Source organism: Chionomys nivalis, chromosome 11, assembly GCF_950005125.1.
Source record: "Chionomys nivalis chromosome 11, mChiNiv1.1, whole genome shotgun sequence".
NCBI lineage: Eukaryota > Metazoa > Chordata > Mammalia > Rodentia > Cricetidae > Chionomys > Chionomys nivalis.
This window is the reverse complement of record NC_080096.1, coordinates 82,338,962-82,358,477: the sequence shown is the minus strand read 5'-3', so window position 1 is coordinate 82,358,477 and position 19,516 is coordinate 82,338,962. Positions and strand designations below refer to the sequence as shown.

The 19,516-nt window shown below is 41.3% G+C and overlaps 1 protein-coding gene across 1 annotated transcript in view; it reads left to right on the top strand.

Moving 5' to 3' along the window:
* Nucleotides 1-19,516, top strand: part of Slc31a1 (solute carrier family 31 member 1) — a 28,646-nt gene that overhangs the window by 3,909 nt on the left and 5,221 nt on the right. Inside the window, exons 2-3 of the mRNA XM_057785494.1 lie at nucleotides 18,238-18,415; nucleotides 18,835-18,907. Of these exons, the coding sequence (XP_057641477.1) occupies nucleotides 18,290-18,415; nucleotides 18,835-18,907 (199 nt within the window). The 5' untranslated portion in view covers nucleotides 18,238-18,289. The remainder of the gene's footprint in view (nucleotides 1-18,237; nucleotides 18,416-18,834; nucleotides 18,908-19,516) is intronic.

Genomic DNA, 19,516 nt, shown 5'->3' with positions numbered 1-19,516 from the left:
AATCGTACACATTGTACCCGTCCTATTTCAGCTTTAAGCACAGATATCCTCTGTAGGCTTTGTTGTTTTTAACATGAAACCTCATTTTTTTTCTTGGAGTATGGTTCTCAGAGATCAACGGACTACAGGCAAATCTTACCTCAGCTGCCTGTTTTATAGTTCTGTTGCAACACAGCCGTGCTCATTTATTTACATATTGTCTAGGGCTACTTTCATTCTACAAGGTAGATTGAGTATCTGCAACGAAAACGGCATGAGCCACAGTGTTTAAATGTTTGGTAATTGGTCCTTTATAGAAAGCTTATCAACCCCTGGCCTGAATCATGTATGGCCGTTTTCTTCAACATACAATAACTGCTTAAAAGCCATTCACAAAGCAGCCTGACTACAAAATTTTTCTAGATATTTATGAAATTTTCTGCCAACCTTTAGAGTTGATTCCTACATCTAACAACGGGTTGTGGGCATCTGTGTGACTGTCTCTTACCTAGTCTAGCCAAAGCGTTCAACTTCATTTTCATAGACACAACCACTAGAGTGGTTCTATAGAGTAGAAGTCATATACTTAAGCTTTGGGGACAGATTTCTTTTTTTTTTATATATATATTTATTTATTTATTATGTATACAATATTCTGTCTGTGTGTATGTCTTCAGGCCAGAAGAGGGCACCGGACCTCATTACAGATGGTTGTGAACCACCATGTGGTTGCTGGGAATTGAACTCAGGACCTTTGGAAGAGCAGGCAATGCTCTTAACCACTGAGCCATCTCTCCAGCCCTGGGGACAGATTTCTTCACTTAATTGTATAGGCCTTTGACAAGTTGCTGAGTTTTTTCTTCTGTAAAATAGGGGTAACAATAGTACCCATTTTCTAGAGTTCTTCTGAAGGTCATATGAGTTAATTCACATAAGGCATACAGTGCTAGAAGAATACTTACAGATAGTAAGTGCTCAATTAGTGTTGGTGTACCCAACCTAGCAGAGATAAGTCCCACAGTTTAGCTTCTAGACTATTAAAGCAGTGGTCCCTGGGTCTCATGCTAAGAGAAAGGGAGTCTAAAGCCAGGGCCAGCCAGAGAAGAACCCTTTCTCCTTTAAACCTGTCTAGAAGACTTAATGCCTTCTACCTTCTAGAAGACTCAGTGCTGTGTGGAGCCACACCTTGCCTGGGACTGTTAAGTAGGCCTCCCTGAAACTGCACCTTCACCTCAGAATCCTGAAGGTGGACTGTAGCGGGGAGGGCTAGTACATTTTTTTCCCTCTTCCTGGTGTGGCCACATTGATAAATCTCTTCCTCCTAAGTCAAATTATTCAGGGGTTCTTTAGGATTCTTTTCTGAGAGTTTTAAGATTAATAATATACTCAGAGAATTAAAAAAAAATATGTAAAAGAAACCCAAAGCCATATTTGAGTTCAAGATGACAAGTTTCCAATTAGATCAGCATGAAATGATTTATACTCTAAATGAGTATGCTTGGTTTGTTTGATTTTTAGACAGGGTCTCACTGTGTATCCCCAACTATTCTGGAGCTATACAGACCAGGATTGCCTCCACGTCAGAGATCTACCTCGCTCTACTGCCATGGCATGAGGTCGTCAACATTTAAAAATCCAGTTACTTCAGGAGTTTCTAGAGGAAAAATGTAATCCCTAGAACGTGGGGTTATGTAGATTGGCTGAGGTAAAGCATGGTAAACTCTACTTCAATCCAGTTTCTCTTTGGATTTCAATCTAAATTTCAGGTTGAAGAAAACAAAGGTTCCAGGCTGTACATAAAATGAAATGACTGGCCAGGCAGTGGTGGCGCACGCCTTTAATCCCAGCACTTGGGAGGCAGAGGCAGGCGGATCTCTGTGAGTTCGAGACCAGCCTGGTCTACAAGAGCTAGTTCCAGGACAGGCTCCAAAACCACAGAGAAACCCTGTCTCGAAAAACTAAAAAAAAAAAAAAAAAAAAAACAATGAAATGACTGTTGTGAAGCTACAAATACTAGAGGTCTGTGGTTAGCTGGGACGGTGGCCTGTAATCCCAGCCCTGGGAGGGCGAGGTGAGAGGGAGGAGTTCAAGATCAGAGAAGGCAAGCAGATAACAAGCTTGAGACCAGTGACTCTGTGTGTGTGTGTGTGTGTCTGTCTGTCTGTCTGTCTGTCTGTCTGTCTGTCAAATGTTTCTGCGCTTTAGGTCATTCCTTCCCTTCTCGTTTCTAACTTGACTCTATTGTTAAGTCTTTATGTGCCAGTGCCAAGACAGGGAAAAGATGACAGACACAGTTATCACAGAAAAATGAAACGTTTATATTGACAAGAGTTCAACTGATGTCAGATCAATCATCCAGAAAACTCTGCCTTTTAAAGTTTGCCAGACAAGCATGACTGGGGGCAGGGAATGGAGGCAGAAGGAAGTTGCTCATGCCTATACTCATTCCCACATTTAGCTCTTAGCACAACAAAGCTGTTTTTTTTGTTTTTTTTTTTTTAAAAAAAGCTGGCCTTTGTAACTAGCTATGTCAAAAGTCTTATACTTATTATAGTGTGCTGTTTGTCATACACACACATATATGCACATCTTATAGTAGGTACTGGGAAGAAAATGCTTTTGAAGTTCCATGGCTTTGGGTTGTATCATTTTATGATTTAGGTAACATCCCCCCCCAAGCAGAGGAGGGGCCCATCCTTAGGAATGCAAACCCTGTGGAGAAGGAAGAGGTTGAGAAGGATCCACCCTACCTCTTTTCCTTTACACAATGACCCTAGGGGTTTGTATATAACCTGCTTTTGTAGGCTGAGGACATTATGCAATACAGCATGACATGGAAGTCTGAATTCAAAAGTAAATTAAAAAAATGGTTTGACAGTAAAACTTTAGCAGCCAGTGACACATTAATGGACCCTTTTTAGCCTTGTTGAGTTCTTCCCTAAATAAGTACATATGCTAGAGAACTATATATTAATACCTGGCCAGTAGTTCCAAGTGCTAGAATGTAGTTACTTGGTTTATAAAGTGAAGGGGACTGCTGTTGACTGTGTACCCATAATCTCTACTCCATTGTCACTTAGCTTTTTCTCTCTTTAGTCTTTTGTTTGTTTGTTTTCTTTTTTAAGACAAGGTCTCACCATGCAGTCCAGGCTGACCTAGAGCTCAGAGAAGAGCCTGCCTCTACCTCCGAAATGCTAGGATTTAAGTTGTGTGCTACTATGCCCAGCCTTTGTGAGCTTTTTATCAGCTCCCATACAATCTTTATCTGTAACTCAAGCATCTCAAATATGTTGTAGTTAGTAACATGTTTCTTCTACTGTCTTTGGGGTAGGGCTTCATCATGGTACCTTCATTAAGTGCATGAGCAAGAAGTATTGAATGGGGTCTGGAGAGGTAGCTCAGTGGTTAAAGCACTTGTTACTCTTGCGGAGGACCTGGGTTCAATTTCCAGCACCTACATGGTGGCTAACAACCATGTGTAACTCCAATTCCAGGGAATCTGATGCCCTCTCTTTACTTACATGGGTATCAGGTAAGCACATGGTACATATATACATGGTACATATAATACATGTAGGCGAAACATTCGTACCCATAAATCTAAAATCTAAAATGCTAAAAGTTCTGTGGCTGGAGAGATGGGCCCATGATTAAGAGCACTGGCTGCTCTTGGGGGGACCTGGGTTTGCTTCCCTGCACCACATGGCAGCTTACAACTGCCTGTAACTCTAGTTCTAGAGCAGTGGTCCTCAGCCTTCCTGACGCTGCGGCCCTTTAGTACAGTTCCTTATGTTGTGGTGATCCCAACCATAGAATTATTTCATTGCTACTTATAACTCTAATTTTGCTATTGTTATGAATTATAATGTAAATATGTGATATGCAGGATATTTGATAACAACCCCTGTAAAAGTCATTCGACACCCCCCAGGGGTCTCCAGAACCACTGTTCTGGGGGATTTGATACCCTCTTCTGACCTCATACATGTAAAATAAAAAATAACATTTTTAGAAATGTTGAGTGAGTGAACAAGTTCCTCGGGTTCACACAACTAGCAGGTGCCTGGGTTCAGGTCTAGAGTACCACTCTTCCCAGTCACAGCTCAGCACCTGTTGCTTGGAGGCCGCTTGTATACCACGAAGCCGCTGTCCGCCTTTCACACAACTCAGAGTTTTGAGGGTTTGTTGTGCATTTGTTTTGCAACAACTTCTTACTATATTGACCAAGTTAGTCTTGAACTCACAGAGATTCACCTGCCTTTGCCTCTTGAGTGTTGGGATTAAAGGTCTGAACCATCATTACACCCAGGAGCAATTTTCTTGTTTTCAATTGTGCTCCCTTGTAGTGGGAACAGAGTGAGCCCGGCAAGCTCAGTTGGTAGAGCATGAGACTCTTAATCCCAGGGTCGTGGGTTCAAGCCCCACATTGGGTGCCATTTGTAGTGATGAGGCGGGTAGGCCGTCTTTTCGTCCTGCCTGGGGCTCCCACATGGTTAGCTTTACATCCAAAATAACAACACACAAATTGTATTCATTTAAACACTGCCTGGCCCGTGAGCTCTAGCCTCCTACTGGCTAATTTTCACATCTTGGTTAACCCATTTCTCTTAATGTGTGTAGCAGCACGAGGTGGTGGCTCACCAGGAAGATCCTAACCTGCGTCCATCTTGGGCCGTAGCTTCATTGCGTCTGCCTGAGGCGTCTGCCTCACTGCCTTCTTCCCAGCATTCTGTTCTGTTTACTCCGCCTGCCTAATTTTCTATCCTATCAAAGGGCCAAGGCCATTTCTTTATTAACCAATGAAAGTAACACATAGACAGGTGACCCTCCTCCATCACTCCCTCATGCACTCTGATAAAATCATCTTTTGTTAATTAGTGGTTCAATGGAATATAAATTCCTATTGCATAGTATATTTAATTGCAGTTTTCTATTTTAAAAATAAGAACAACTCAACTATTTTGTAATTTCTGTGTCATATCACATTCTGGGCATATCAGTGTTATAGCCTGGACAGTTGAAATCCTCTGCAACTAAAGAAAAATTAAAACAATAAAAGACTTTGAATTGTAGCAAGTACAGTCAGTCTTTGACTACAGCAAGTAGCCAAAGGAATCTTTTCCCTATGTGTGTCTGAGTAGCTGGGATTCTTTAAATCAAACGACAACAGGCTATATACTTTGGGAAGTGAGGCAGGAGGACCAAAAATTCAGAGTTGTCCTCGGCTACATAGGAATGCCGAGGCCAGCTGAACTATTTATTTACTTTTGTATACAGGTGTGGGTACAGGTATTCACATGTGTAGAGGGTTAGAGGACAACTTTGTGGGGTCAGTTCTTTCCTTCCACCTTTCCTTGGGTCCAGGTTTGCTCAGCAAGCACCTTTACTCTCTGAGTAGCTAATATGTGACAAACTTCCGTCTGTGAAGTGGGGTCCTTGGCTCCACTCAGATACTGTACCTAAAGCTGAAATCTTTACACAAATTAGGCTTGAATAGTTCTGAAACTGCACCCAGATACAGTGGAGCACTAAGAGCATAAAGAGAATGTATCTGCCTGATTCCAGGGTGTGCCTTAGCCAGCAGCGAGAGGTAGCAGGAAAGTGGGGTGCAGTGCCCAGGAGATCGCTCCTCAGTGGACTTGGGCCTTCTGCCCTTGCATAACTAAAGGGCCTTTTCTGTTTGTTTGTTGGATCAGATTTGAGTTGTGCTATGGGGAACAAGCAAATAAAGCTTTCTAAAGGCCTCTGTGAAGAATGTAGCTTTATACTTGATCTTCTTCATGTGGAAAGGAGAGAGTGGACTAACGAAAAAGAGTCTCCCACTGTTCACTGCCCAGACAGGGTACGTGCGACTCAGAAGTCCCTCCTGCTTACACTTCCCAGCAAACCATCTGGGGAAACAGGAAGGCTGAGTCTTACAGAGAGTCCCATTGCAGAAGCAAATGGTTAATGTCATTCTCTAATAACATGTACATTGGTTTCCCTACTGGAAACTAAAATGATTGAACCTGATCATTAATTTTAAAATTGTAAACTAAGTGTATATATTTTTTCCCTTTAAAATTTTTCATAGATTATATCATACAGTGTGCTCTGCTCCCCCTACCATATATTATTTCATAATATATGTGGAAGATCATCCTATAAAGGTGGACAGACATTTCTTACTCTTAAATGGCTATAAAGTATTTCATTTTCTGGAAATATAACTAATTTACTCAGTGAACTTGGGTTGTATTTTCAGTGTTTTGGCATTACAGATACAGTCCTGTAGTGCATAGCTTTCTTTATACATGTAACAGTTCATATATTTGCCTTTAGGATAAATATTGTGAAGCTTGTGTCAAGGTGTTGGGACTGATAACTGAAGATGGACTTATAATTTGCAGGGTGTGTTGACAATGCACAGTGAAAGAAAGAAAAAAACAGTTTTGAAACATCTTAACTTATGTTATTTAGAGATAAAATCTTGAGTGGAGACCTTGTATAGGTAACTTCATCAGTTGTGAGGTGACAGGCACAGCTCTACACAGCCATCCACAGTGGCCTGAGGAAGTCTCTGAAACTTTTAGAAACATTAAGGTTACTTTAATATAGGCTCAAGTTTGAAGATTAAGAAAAGAAGTGCACAGAAGACAGATAAACAGATGTACTTAAGCTTCCCAAAGGAAGACTAATTGTCTAGATTAGCCATGTCTCATTTTGATGACGTCTTTAAGTGGTTGCTAAGAATGATTTTTCTTTTTTTATTTGATAAGTGAGGTAGCTCTGGAGACGCCTTGGATAGAATTATGAGCTGATAAGGTAAAACTAGGAGCCACTAGTATTGCATAAGAGGGTTTAGCTCATGTCCTCTTCCTATGAATGGGGTTTCTGCTGGGCATTACAGACTGCACTGAGGCTACTGTATCACAATCCTGCACATTTTCTAACGCTTTTCAGTATGGCATTATTTAAGAACTGATTTACAAGGAAAATATATTACAAATTTAGAAAAAGGGAGCCAGGCGGTGATGGCACACATCTTTAATCCTAGCACTTGGAAGGCAGAGGCAGGTGGATCTCTGTGCATTTGAGGTCAGCCTGGTTTACAGAGTGAGTGCCAGAACAGGATCCGAAGCTACACAGAGAAACCCTGTCTCAAAAAAAAAGAAAGAAAGGGGACCATGTCTCAGTCATACTTGCCTTACACATAGGAGTCAAGAGATTCCCTTTTTATAGCAATCCACAGAGGGATTGAGATTAAAAAGAGTACTGTGCTTTACCCTCCTCTCAGATGGGGTATGTCTGGTAACTTTCTGAACGGTGTGGCACCTTCATAGTTTTGAGGTTAGAGACCATAAAGCAGGTCAAAATTGCCTGCTGCTACTAACTTTTTTTTTTTTTTTTGAGTCAGTGTCTCTTGTGACCAGGCTGGCCTTGAATTACTTATGTAGCTGAGGGACTTTGAACTTTTGGTCCTCCTGCTTCTGCCTCTGGAATCTCAGGCTCAGAGGCATGTACGTCGCCACATCCGGTGTTTTCCTTCTACTTAAACATAAACTGTAATTTTCTCTTTCTCCTTCCCCCTACCTTCATTCTGCTGCTAGGTGCCCAGGCCATTTCTGAAATTTGCTGTGTGTTCTTACAGCTTTAAGCCAGAACCTTCTGTTTTGTGTTTATTTTCTATGGCACCTGGGGCCGAGAATAATGATTGGGGGTGGGATATGATCCGGTCTCTGCTCCCCTTGCAGGTCCTCGCCTTCCCTCTTCTCAGCACAAATGTCTCACACATTTCAGTGCCTCATCTCTCGTATGTTACGGAGACTGGCAGTTGTCCTGAGGAAGTGTGTGTGAGTGCATGTGTTGCAATAGATGCATGCACATATCTCTGGGTTCCACTGTGTTTCTTGGTGTTAGAGCTGAAATTTGGAACATTGTTTTGTTGACTGTGGAGGGAAGCACACATAGCAGGAACAGAATAGGGGTATATCAAACATGTATCCTTTCAGTCCCCCCAAAAGTATCACTTTGTCTATAAAACCATAACAGTCAAAATGAATAGATAAAATTTTTTTTTTTTTGAGACAAAGTCTTACTTGGTAGACCAGGTTGACCTTGAATTTATCACGTAGCCCAAGCTGATAAGGACCTTATAATCCTATCTCCTTAGCTTTGTGGTTTATTTCCAGCAACATTACTGGTGATTCTGATCCAAGTAGTCTTTGGACTGCACTTTGAGAACCACCTGAATTAGGAAGAAAGTAATTAGCATTTATTATTTACTATGTGTGTTATTAGGGCAGCTGTTGCTTTCATATGTACATTTACACTTGATTTTTATAATGTTGTGATGTTATTATCCCAGTTTTATGTGTTCATATTGTTCTCACAGAGTTTTAATAACTTGTTCCGAGTTCCAGTGATGGCAGAGCTGTACACCAGTCAGCAGCTCAACTTCAGAAGCAGCAAAGGCTCTTGCTGTCTCAACTTTGACAAAATGCCTCTCAGAGGAGCTGACTATAAATAAAAGAGTAAACTGGAAAGTGCTAGGTGATCTAAGTATGTTTGATAAGTAAATGCTAAAGACCCTGAAAGGTCAGAACATGTAAAACATATCAGCTGTTACTCCAGTGCATTTAGAAGACAAGTGTGTGTTTACTTTATGGAAACTGAATAGACACTAAAGATAAATTATCCCACCCCTTGACTAAGGGACCTATGACCAGAAAGGTTAAACTGCCTAATTATAAGAAAAATAATCAAAGCTAGAACTAAAATTTCTAATTGTAATCACCATAAAGGTTCGGGTGCCTGGGAATGTTGTGGAGAAGAGTGAGTCTGTGGGTGGGCACGGTTCTCTAGCTGTCACTGCGTGATGGCCATGCTGTGACATGTGGCAGCTTGTAATGAAGGGTTTCCAGCTCAAAATGTCAGTGATCCTGAGACTGAGAAGTGTTTTACACAAAATAATTCTGTGTGACGATGTTGGAACTAACATCCAAGCTTGTGGACTCAATAGTGTATGTTGTTTATTGTCTTTAAAGCAGGATATTAAAGACAGACTACCTAGCAGTCACTCTTGTTGTGTGTGTGTGTGGGGGGTGTAAGCTAAGATCTGTCTTAGTAAAACACATCCACATGGAGAGGAGTCAGGTATAAATCAGTATGCCAGTTGAGGGGAAGATAGTTCCTTCCTATTGCAGCCTTGAATAAGCAAATTACAGCTTGAGAAGCAGCAGACACCTGCAGTAGAGATACTAGTTTAACCTGGGCTGCTGGTTCTTTGACCAACATCATCACCATCAAATAGCATGATTCAGATCCTGGTGGAACTTCTGCATTTGTCTTGGCTGGAAGAGTTCACTTATGCTTCTGGAATGGAGCAATACACATCCTGACATGTCTCCACAGGCGTTGGAGCAGTTATTAAAAAGTCCTATGTTTACAGAAAGGTCCATACTGTGACTTCTAAGGTTTTTCCAGGGGGTCCTTTTTGCTTGAAACCAGGCGTCTTTCCTTAGCATGTCAAAAGTAAGTTTGCAGAAGAGGTTTGAAATGTTTGTGGTTGATAAGAAGGAACTTTGAAGAAATGACTCCAGTTAACCATTTGTACCTTCTCTCACACCGTTCTCTTGGCATGTTGTCAGAAATTAGCGCAGATTGAAAAGGTCGTGAAAGCAGTTTAAGGTTTGTTGCTACCTAGCCCCAGTTAGGTTGTTGGAAAAGGTACGATGTTTTACAGATGTATAGCAGTCTTAGAGGTAGACCCTGAAAGATGGGAGGACGCGTTGCCCTAGAGATTGGAAGGGTAGGCTTCTGATGCTGAAGAAATGATTGCCTGGAGCCCAGGAGTAATGTAAGCACAAAGGTGCGAACAGAGCTGTTGATGGTGAAATCCAGAGACGGCCAGAAGATCTCCTAACTTACAGAGAATGGGCTAGTTGTGCAGCTTCTAACAAAGGGGCCTCATCTTTTTAGTAAGCATTGAACAGGCCAGTGAGGCTCTCTGTGCCTTGGTTCCTCCATCCTGAAAAGATACTATGTTTGATTTTCAGAAAGGATTTTTTTTATGTGCATTGGTGTTTTGCGTGCATGTATGTCTGTGTAAGGGATGATCTTTGTGTTATAGACAGTTGTGAACCTCCAGTGGGTGCTCGGAATTGAACCAGGTCCTCTGGAAGAGCAATCAGTTGTCTTAACCTGAGACACCTCTCCAGCACCCAGAAAGGATTTTCTTTTTTTTACATTTATTCAGGTTCTATGCAATTATTTATTTAGTAAATGTACTTAGTACATTTAAGTTGATCTAATCTGACAGTTCTCTCATTTCCTTTATTGTATGCTTATGTGTTCCCTGTCAAGGTATAGGACCCTGGGTTCAGTTCCACCACTACAACAAATAATGAGTAGTCCTACCTGCAAAGTCCCTTTCCTCGATTTAACTTGGGTCCGAAGTAAGGCTAACAAACTTGCTTATGGTACTTCTACATCAACTACAGTTTGCTACTTCTTAAGATAAAGCAATTGAATAGTTTTGAAGCATATCAGATACTATATAACATATCAGATTCATTAATGTAATAAAGAGGAAATTAAGTATACTCTTAAGGAAGCCAGGTGTGGTGGCACATGTCTTTAATATTAGCACACTGGAGCCACACACAGGTTGATCTCTGAGTTCAAGGCCAGCCAGAGTTGTGGTGGTGAGAAAATTTTTATTATAATTTATTACTGTATTCAGGGTGTTAAAATATAGGCAATCTAAAGGCAGACAAGCATGGTGCTCCCTGAAGTCACAGCTCAGCAGTAAGAGTACTAGAAGCACTCTGCCCTACTAGATACAAGTGGTGGGTGGGGACGAGGCCTTGACTGTGGGTAGGTTTCCACTAGTAATACACTGCCTTGTTTTTACGGTCAAGAAAAATGAACCTCTAAAGGACAAAACAATTTTCTTTTTTTTTTTTTTTTGATTTTTCGAGACAGGGTTTCTCCGTAGCTTTTGGTAACAATTTTCATAGTAAACTGATTACCAAGTCTCATGTTTAAACCAGTTTTCTTTGTTTTGTTGCTTATGTGGTAGTTGTACCATCCACTTATGTTTGTCCAGAACGCGTAAGTGGTGTGGGGACTGGACGGGAGCATTTCAAACAGTTTGACTTTCCTCATGCAGGCAGTCCCCAGCGTCTGTCTTGCCCCAACAGGTTTCCTACCTGGCTTGTTCAGTCTGAACAGCTTAAGACTAGGGCAATGTGGGCTGATGCCGTTTATGACGTGAGAAGATGACCTTCAGCTAATAGCCAGAAACGGTATTTTGTCTCTTTCGGATTAGAATCAGATCACAGGTTTGCTGTCCATAGATAGAATTAGATTTGGAGACAAGGAAAGTCGAATTACTGTTCTTGCTGCATAGATATTCCTAGCCAAGAGCCTCCCTCCAGGTAGAAGAGCCACTAATTGATAGCTACTGTTTTATGATTTTAAAAACCTGTCAATCTGTGCAGAATTTCTTGTTTGCCTAGATTACTGCCCACTTTTATAAAGAAAAACTCTTGAGCCGAATTGTTTAAAGTGGTTTTCTCCTTTATGTGTCTGGTGGTTGGTTACTTTTGATGCACCCTGGGAGTCTAATGTATAAGTAACGCAGCCACATGAATTCTGCTGTTGTCTGAATGTGAACCGTGGCACAGCCTGGTTTCCATCCCGGAAAGAAAAGTGCTTTCAGGGATCCCACAGATGACCCATGGTGAAGAAAGAGAAAATAACATCGTGATATGATCACTGAAAGTCTGGAAAAAAAAAAAAAAAACACACTAAATTAATCCTTAACCAATTCTGGCATCTCTCTCAGCCCAACCAGTACAGTGGAGAGAAGCAGGTGAGGATTTATAGGTGACCCTTGGCCTTGTTTTTATTATCAACCAGCAAAAAGAGTGAACCTTGTTTCTCTTGCAGTTTTCTTAATGTTTGCAACAGGATCTCATGGTATAGCTCTGGCATTTACTATGTGACCAGGTTAGCCTCCAATTTACAACGATCTGCCTCCCAAGTGCTGGGATTAAAGGCTTGAACCACCAGGACCAGTTCATTGGGGAATTTTTTTAAAATATGAAAACCTAAGAGAGAAATTGTGTGAAAGAGTCAGTCCAGTAGGGCATGTGCTGGTCCTTACAGGTCATCAGAAGGCACTGTTTGCACAGCTAAACTGCTTACTCGTCCATAAACATGAATTCTTATTTATTGTGGTTTAATGTGTTTGGCCTTGAGTTTCTCATCTTTTTTTTTTTTTGCCAAAAGCAGGAAAACTGAGTGTCTGTTTTATGTTTTACCAGTCTAAAAGGAAACATAAATCATTTTATGAATAAAAGCCTTCTTTATTTTCCTTAACATGGAAGTCGGAAAAGGCCTAGGCAGTCTCCAGAAAACCTGTCCAAGACTCCGGATTACATCTGCCTCTGCTGCGCAGAGAACCTGCACGCCAAGTACAACCGCTTCCGTATTGCCTTCTGTGAGACTCAGAACGCCGTCGGGATCTAGCCTTCTTGTTGCGTTCTAGCTTCTGTCCAAAATTTCATTTTTATTTTGCTACATATTCTAGGATTTGCAGAGTCTGACGTTTTAAGCATTGTGTTTTACTTGACTTGGCTTGGTTTTTTGAGACTTGATCTTTTTTTTTTTTTTTTTTTTTTTTATTTATTATGTGTACAACATTCTGCTTCCCACACACCAGAAGAGGGCACCAGATCTCATTACAGATGGTTGTGAGCCATCATGTGGTTGCTGGGAATTGAACTCAGGACCTCTGGAAGTGCTCTTAACCTCTGAGCCATCTCTCCCGCCCCAGAGACTTGATCTTCTTATGTAGCTCAAGGCTGGCCTGAAACTTGTGATCTGCCTGCCAAGTGCTGGGATTACAGGTCGACCTGTACTGTGGCCTGCCTTGAGATAATCTTTTAGGCGAGTCGTTGGTAGAGAATATAGGGAAAATTGCCTTTTTCTGATAGTTCTTAGGGGTAAACTGACTGAATTGTAATAAAAAGAAATTGTATAAACACCTGTAGCGAGTCTTTCTCCACTAGCCAAGTATTCCTCAACAGACACCTCTGCTTGGATGCACAGCAGGACTACCCGTCATAGACACTACAGGTCTATCTAAAACACAAGTGACGGGGCACAGACCATTGTCCCACAGCACCCCCCTTTTTAAACAAGGGCTCTGAATTGATCTCCTTTGTTTAGCTTTCTGACCTTTATCCATAAATAACCAGCTTCTAAACAAAGGGAAACATCCGTAATCCATTTTTTGGGAATGTGGGCATAGTTTTCCAGGCTATTTCCTGCTGATTGGGGGGCCACTGATAATCTTTTTGTTTTAAGCTTTATTTATTTATTGTGTGCAGTGTTCTGCCTGCATACCAGAAGAGGGTGCCAGATCTAATTACAGATGGCTGTGAGCCACCATGTGGTTGCTGGGAATTGAACTCAGGACCTCTGGAAGAGCAGCCAGTGCTCTAAACCTCTGAGCCAACTCTCCAGCCCCAACGCTGATAATCTTATGGGGACCTAAAGAATTAGAATTATGATCCAGTCCTGACTGGAGTATCCTGTGAGGCTTGATCATTTCCTCACCGTCAGGGCAGCAGAACCAAGTTCAAGTTAGTATCTCTAAAGGTACTCCTGAGAAGCTGAGTAGAGCTTTTTTAGCGGTTATATAGACTAGGTTCCTTAAAAATCTGTGCCATGTTTTGTTTTGAAGTCAGTTCTTAGACTGTTTTGTATTTCCTTAACAACCCAAGTTGTCCATACCAGGAGCTTAACACATGCCTGCTGTTAAGTTGCTTCTACATTTCCTAAAACAATGTGTTTTTCTAGTAGGGCCCCTTGAATTCTATTAAAGAACTGGCTTATTCTGAATGGCAACAATATAAATAAAAGTACGGTATTTCTGTTCTTTCTGCTGTCTTATAAAGAAGCCTAGTAACATAACAGTATTGCAAGTAGATTTTATCAGTTAAGAATCAAGGATTTTGTTTGTTTTTCTGTTCTATCCATGTTTTGTTATTTCTTCTTTATAAATAACATGTAAACGTGAAGAAATAATAGAGAATAAGGAGCAAAGAGAAAGTTGAGTTTTAGTATGTAATTACCATATGCGCATAGTGTGTCCAAACAGAAACCCATTGAATCAGTGCTTTATGGCAGAGATTTAAAGTTCCGCCTCTTACTCATCATTGCCCTCCCTCAGGTTCCACTAATTGCTTTATAATGGAGAACTTGATTCCATAAAATGTGTACCAATTGCTTTGTGGACCTTGAGCCCAGTTCTTAGAAATAGGTGGTAAGGGTGGAACTAAATTACAGAAAACAATTCTTAGAGAGCAGATACTGTGGAGTTTGGGAAGCACGACTTGAATACGTCAAACAGCCAGCCAGCCCAGATTGCATAAGGTCAGACCACTCAGATTGTGTGCCTCTGGGTTCTGACTTACTCTTCTTCTGTCAGTATCCATTTTCATTCTAGAATAAACCGAGCTTGGATCAACTTTAAACTATCAGAGGAAAACCAACAAATACCATTTTGCTGCCTATGAATAGAATTTCTGTTCTAGAGGGTTAAGTGTGTTTGGTTTTGTTTGGTTTTGTTTTTTGTTATTGTTGTCTTTGTTGTTTTGGGTTTTTTGTTATTTTTTGTTTGGTTGGTTTTTTTGTGTATACAATCGGTTATCCAGACACATGGCATATCGCTGAAAAGCTAAGTTGGCAGAAAAAAATATAGACTGGCATTTACATATTATGATTTAAAATTTAAGGGAACTGGAGAGGTGGTTTAGTGGTTAAGAGCACTGGTTGCTCTTGCAGAGGACCCAAGTTCAATTCCCAGCACCCACACAGTGGTTCACAGCCACTTTATGTCCTGTTCCAGGGGATCTGATGCTCTCTTCTGACCTCCACAGGGACCACGCACACATGTGAACATACATTCATGGCAAAACATTCATACAGTAAAAGTAAATAAAGATACAGAATTTTTTAAAAATAAATAAAACAGAATGTTTGTTTTTGCCGTGCTGGTGATTAATACTAGGGGCCTCAGCAGTGCTCGGCAAGAGCTCTGTCACCGAGCTATTAACTGAAGCCCTTATATATTGTGTTTCCATAAATAATAATTTCTATGTTCTTCCTGATACATATATGAATATATGTATATTATAAATTATATATATATAATTTTAGTTTGACATAGACCTGTGGGGTTTTTCCCACTCTCACCCAGTCACTGTTAGAGTCACATTCAGAGCCCTCACACATGCAGAGCAACCCTGTGTCCCTGAGCTGCAGCAGTCAGAAGCAGCTTAGTGAATACAATGGTGCCCCAGGTTGGAGTTTCAGCTACACTGTTTATCTGATGATTTCCTCCCTGTCCAGACCCCACTGGGTAAGCCTTGCAGAAGGTTCCCATTACAGAAGTCTATTGTGTACTACAAGAAAAACAAGCTGGTTCTCTTCCTGCTCTCTTCCCTAGTGTGGATGAATGTGCACCACAGCCTACACACGGCACTGCGGGGCAGGTGCACAGTTTAGAGCTTTTCTTGAGCTTTGAACGCTTGAATTCCTAGGGCACTGATCTGTCTGAAAGGTTTCTGATAATGTGTACACAGATTTCTCTAATTGGTACATAAGGCTTGAATAAAAGAAAACCTCCAGGTCCTCAAATATTATTACTGAAAACAGTGTTATCAGAGTTCAATGAAATAAGGGCATAGGGCTCAAGTAGTTTGTGGTGCTGTGCTCTGCTCTTTTAAGAGACCACGTCGTGAGGTGTGCCTGCTCAGCTTCCCCTTCCACTCTTTTTTTTTTGTTGTTGTTGTTTTTTTGGTTTTTTTTTTTTGGTTTTTCGAGACAGGGTTTCTCTGTGGTTTTGGAGCCTGTCCTGGAACTAGCTCTTGTAGACCAGGCTGGTCTCGAACTCACAGAGATCCGCCTGCCTCTGCCTCCCGAGTGCTGGGATTAAAGGCGTGCACCACCACCGCCCGGCCCCCTTCCACTCTTCAGTCTAAAGAAAGATTGGTCTGACTCATTTCTTTATCTCCCCCTGCCTGTCCATGACCTGGATTCCTGTCAATAACACGGAATGAAGTTATCTTTTATGCTTTTCTAATCTTATTTTCCAGCCTTGCAATGAAAGAAAATAAAATTTATAACTTCTGTTTGCATGTCTCTATTAGTCATTCTGACTCCTCTTTATTTTATCTTATTTATTTATTTATGTATTTTTGGTTTTTCAAGACAGGGTTTCTCTGTAGTTTTGGAGCCTGTCCTGGAATTAGCTCTTCTAAGCCAGACTAGCCTAGAACTCACAGAAAGAAGCATGCCTCTGCCTCCCGCTGGGATTAAAGGCCTGCACCGCCACCACCTGGCCATAATTTCTTTTTTTAAAGGAAAACTGCTAACTGCTGAGCAATTTTGTCTCATCATTGGCATTTGTGGGCTCACTATTTTATATGTTGTTATTTGGTATTTATTATAAAATTTTCATGAGCAAAACCGCTGCTCAACATCTTAATACCATAACAGTGGTGTTAAGAGGACTAGGTAGATTGTCAGCTCTATAGTGATAATGTACAGTGGTGTTAAGAGGACTAGGTAGATTGTCAGCTCTATAGTGACAATGTAGAGTCCAGAATGACAGTTACTGAAGTTGAACGTGGAACTTTGATTATGCCTGTGGGATAGAATTATGTAAGCCTACTGTCATAGAGTCATGGGGTAGCAGTTGAGGCAAAGGTGGCTTCAAAACTTGTGTTCTTGAGTTAGACATGTAGTTTCCTGGCTGTAAATTTCCTAGTTGAGCTGCATCTCTTCTCCACATCTTAGGATGTCATGCTACCCTGTTTATTCATTCATTCCTTCATGGTGCTAATTACACCATGAAATTCCTCTGTTCACTTTTCTCCTTGTCAAGTTCTTCCCTTATCTGCTGTTGAACTACTCGTACTTAGCTCTGAGTTTGGCCCTGATAGGAGCTTGAGTCATCAGACGCATACGCAGACTCAGGATCCTGGAGACCTAATTGGAATTTCTTTTTCCTTTTTTGAGACAGGGTCTCACTAGTAGCCCAGGCTTACCTCAGACTCTGGCTATTTCTCCCTCAACCTCCTGATGCTGAGATTACAGGCCTGCACCACCATGCCCTGCTCCTATTTTGAATTTCTTCTACATCCTGGAGTTGAGGAACACAGAAAGAGATTTCAGGAGCTCAGAGGATAAGCAAACTTGCTGTTCTCTCTTAAGGCCCAGGATCTCTTCCCAGCACCCACATGGTAGCTCATACCCATCTGTAATTCCAGTTCCAAGGAATCCAACACCCTCTTCTGGCTTCCTCTTGCACTGCACACAAGTGATACACATTCATACATGCACACAAAACACTCATACAAATAAAAGTAAATGCAAATTAGAAAAAAGATAGGTTTTTATAGTCAGTGGTGATGCACACCTTTAATTCCAGCACTCAGGAAGCAGAGGAAGACAGATCTCAGAGTTCAGGGCCAGCCTGATATACACAGTAAGCTCCAGGACACCCAGGGCTACACAGACAGGCTAAACCCTGTCTTAAAAAAAAAGAAAAAAGGTTTTATGAACATATCTCCCTGTGCACATTATGTCCCAACTTCCCAGTCCCCTGCCCGCACGGTAGCTATGGGAAATACTGTGCCTTGACTTAGGTTGACTTCTGCAGTAAAGCATTAACATGGTGCAGAGATACAAGGCTGAATATGCAGTGTCTAAACTTAACTTAATATAGACCATCCATTTTATACCTTGTTTTTTCATGTTCTTAACTCTGATGTCCTGATGGGACTAAAATTGTGTCTGACGGCTGGGCACCTTCCTTGCCTGAGGCCACAGCAGACCTTTCTCCAGAGCTCAAAACTGATTGTACTCTAAGTGGAATCCAAATATCCTGGCTAAACACAGGCCATCCCAATTAGGAGAACTATCTGAGGTTGGGGCTTTTTATCTACTCATGTTTATGATTAGAAAGCCTTAGAGCAGTTACATTTTGTTAATGGCTCCCAGTTATAAATTATTTCAAATTATCTATTTCCTGCACCCTGGGGAGGCTTTTACTCTTTGTCCTTCGGTCTCAAAGGTGATCCCTAGTAGTCCAAGTTACTTCTGTATCTCAGAAGGCATTTGTTCACTGGGCAAAGTTCTATATAGACAAAGTGTTTATCAGAAAATATGTCCTTAATATATAATTGTTTTTTTTAAAAGACTTTTCTGCTGACTGTCATCTTTTTCTGGAAAACTGGATCCTTCCGAACATATGGGGATGAACCATATGGGGATGAACCATATGGGGATGACCCACATGGACAGCAACAGTACCGTGCCACCTCACCATCACCCAACCACCTCGGCCTCACATTCCCACGGTGACGGCATGATGATGGTAAGTGTCCTTGCCCACACACTTGGATAATAGAAACATGGGATTTTAGCACTGGGGGGTTATCAAAGAGGGAAACCAAAGCAGGGAGGCCCCCGCAAGTCAGGTGATCTGCCTGTATTCATGTGGCAACATACCAAGTGACACCAGAACCAAGGGTTTCTACATATTTCTTTATTCGTTTCTTTTGAAATCCACCCTTCCCTAAATTAAGTCCTGGTGTTTGTGTTTTATATAGAAAAGAGAAAAGGTCATGAGATGGGGGTGAGGTCTGGGGGAACTCTCAGTGCCCATAATAGGAAAGCTTCCCACTGCTTCAAGTATTTCTTCTTGTCTAGATGTGTTACTGTAAGCCTCTTTGCCCAAGATTCTCATTAGGGTCTTCAGTCTTCTCTGACTGACTTGTTTTGGTTTTCTGGCAGACTATGACCTTCTACTTTGGCTTTAAGAATGTGGAACTCTTGTTCTCTGGTTTGGTAATCAACACACCTGGAGGTGAGTAACCATGGGTCATCTTTGAAAATAACGATCACATGGGAGATGGTGACATAGATTTGGAAATCAGCAGCTCTTTCTGTCCTATTACCAGATCAGTGTGGTTATGCTACATAACCATCATGATTCCTATTCCCTGGTCAGAAGATGGAATACGTACTATTGTTTCTGATCCTCCAGCAAGCTTCCTTAAATTCATATGTATGTTTTGGAGCACTGAAAAATAATTAAAATGCCAGATAAAGATCTTCTACAATTCTTTTCTTGTTTGCTAAGTTGTTATTGGTCCTAGGCTTAAGACTAGAAGCATATCAAATACTACAGTGTAACCCTAGGTTAAAAACTGTTAGTCTTGGCAGGTATGGTAGTGAATACCTTTAATCTCAGCACTTGAGAGGCTGGAGGATGTTTTAGAGTTCAAGGCCAGCCTACTCTACATAGAGAACTCAAGGATAGCCAGACTACATAGACACTGCCTCAAAACAACCGCCTGTTTACAGATAAATAAGCTTCATTCATGTAGTGAATCGCACGGCTAGTATGACAGAGCGAAAACATGAACCAGTGTTTGCTCTGCTACATCAAACTATGGTCTCCATGTTTCTGACA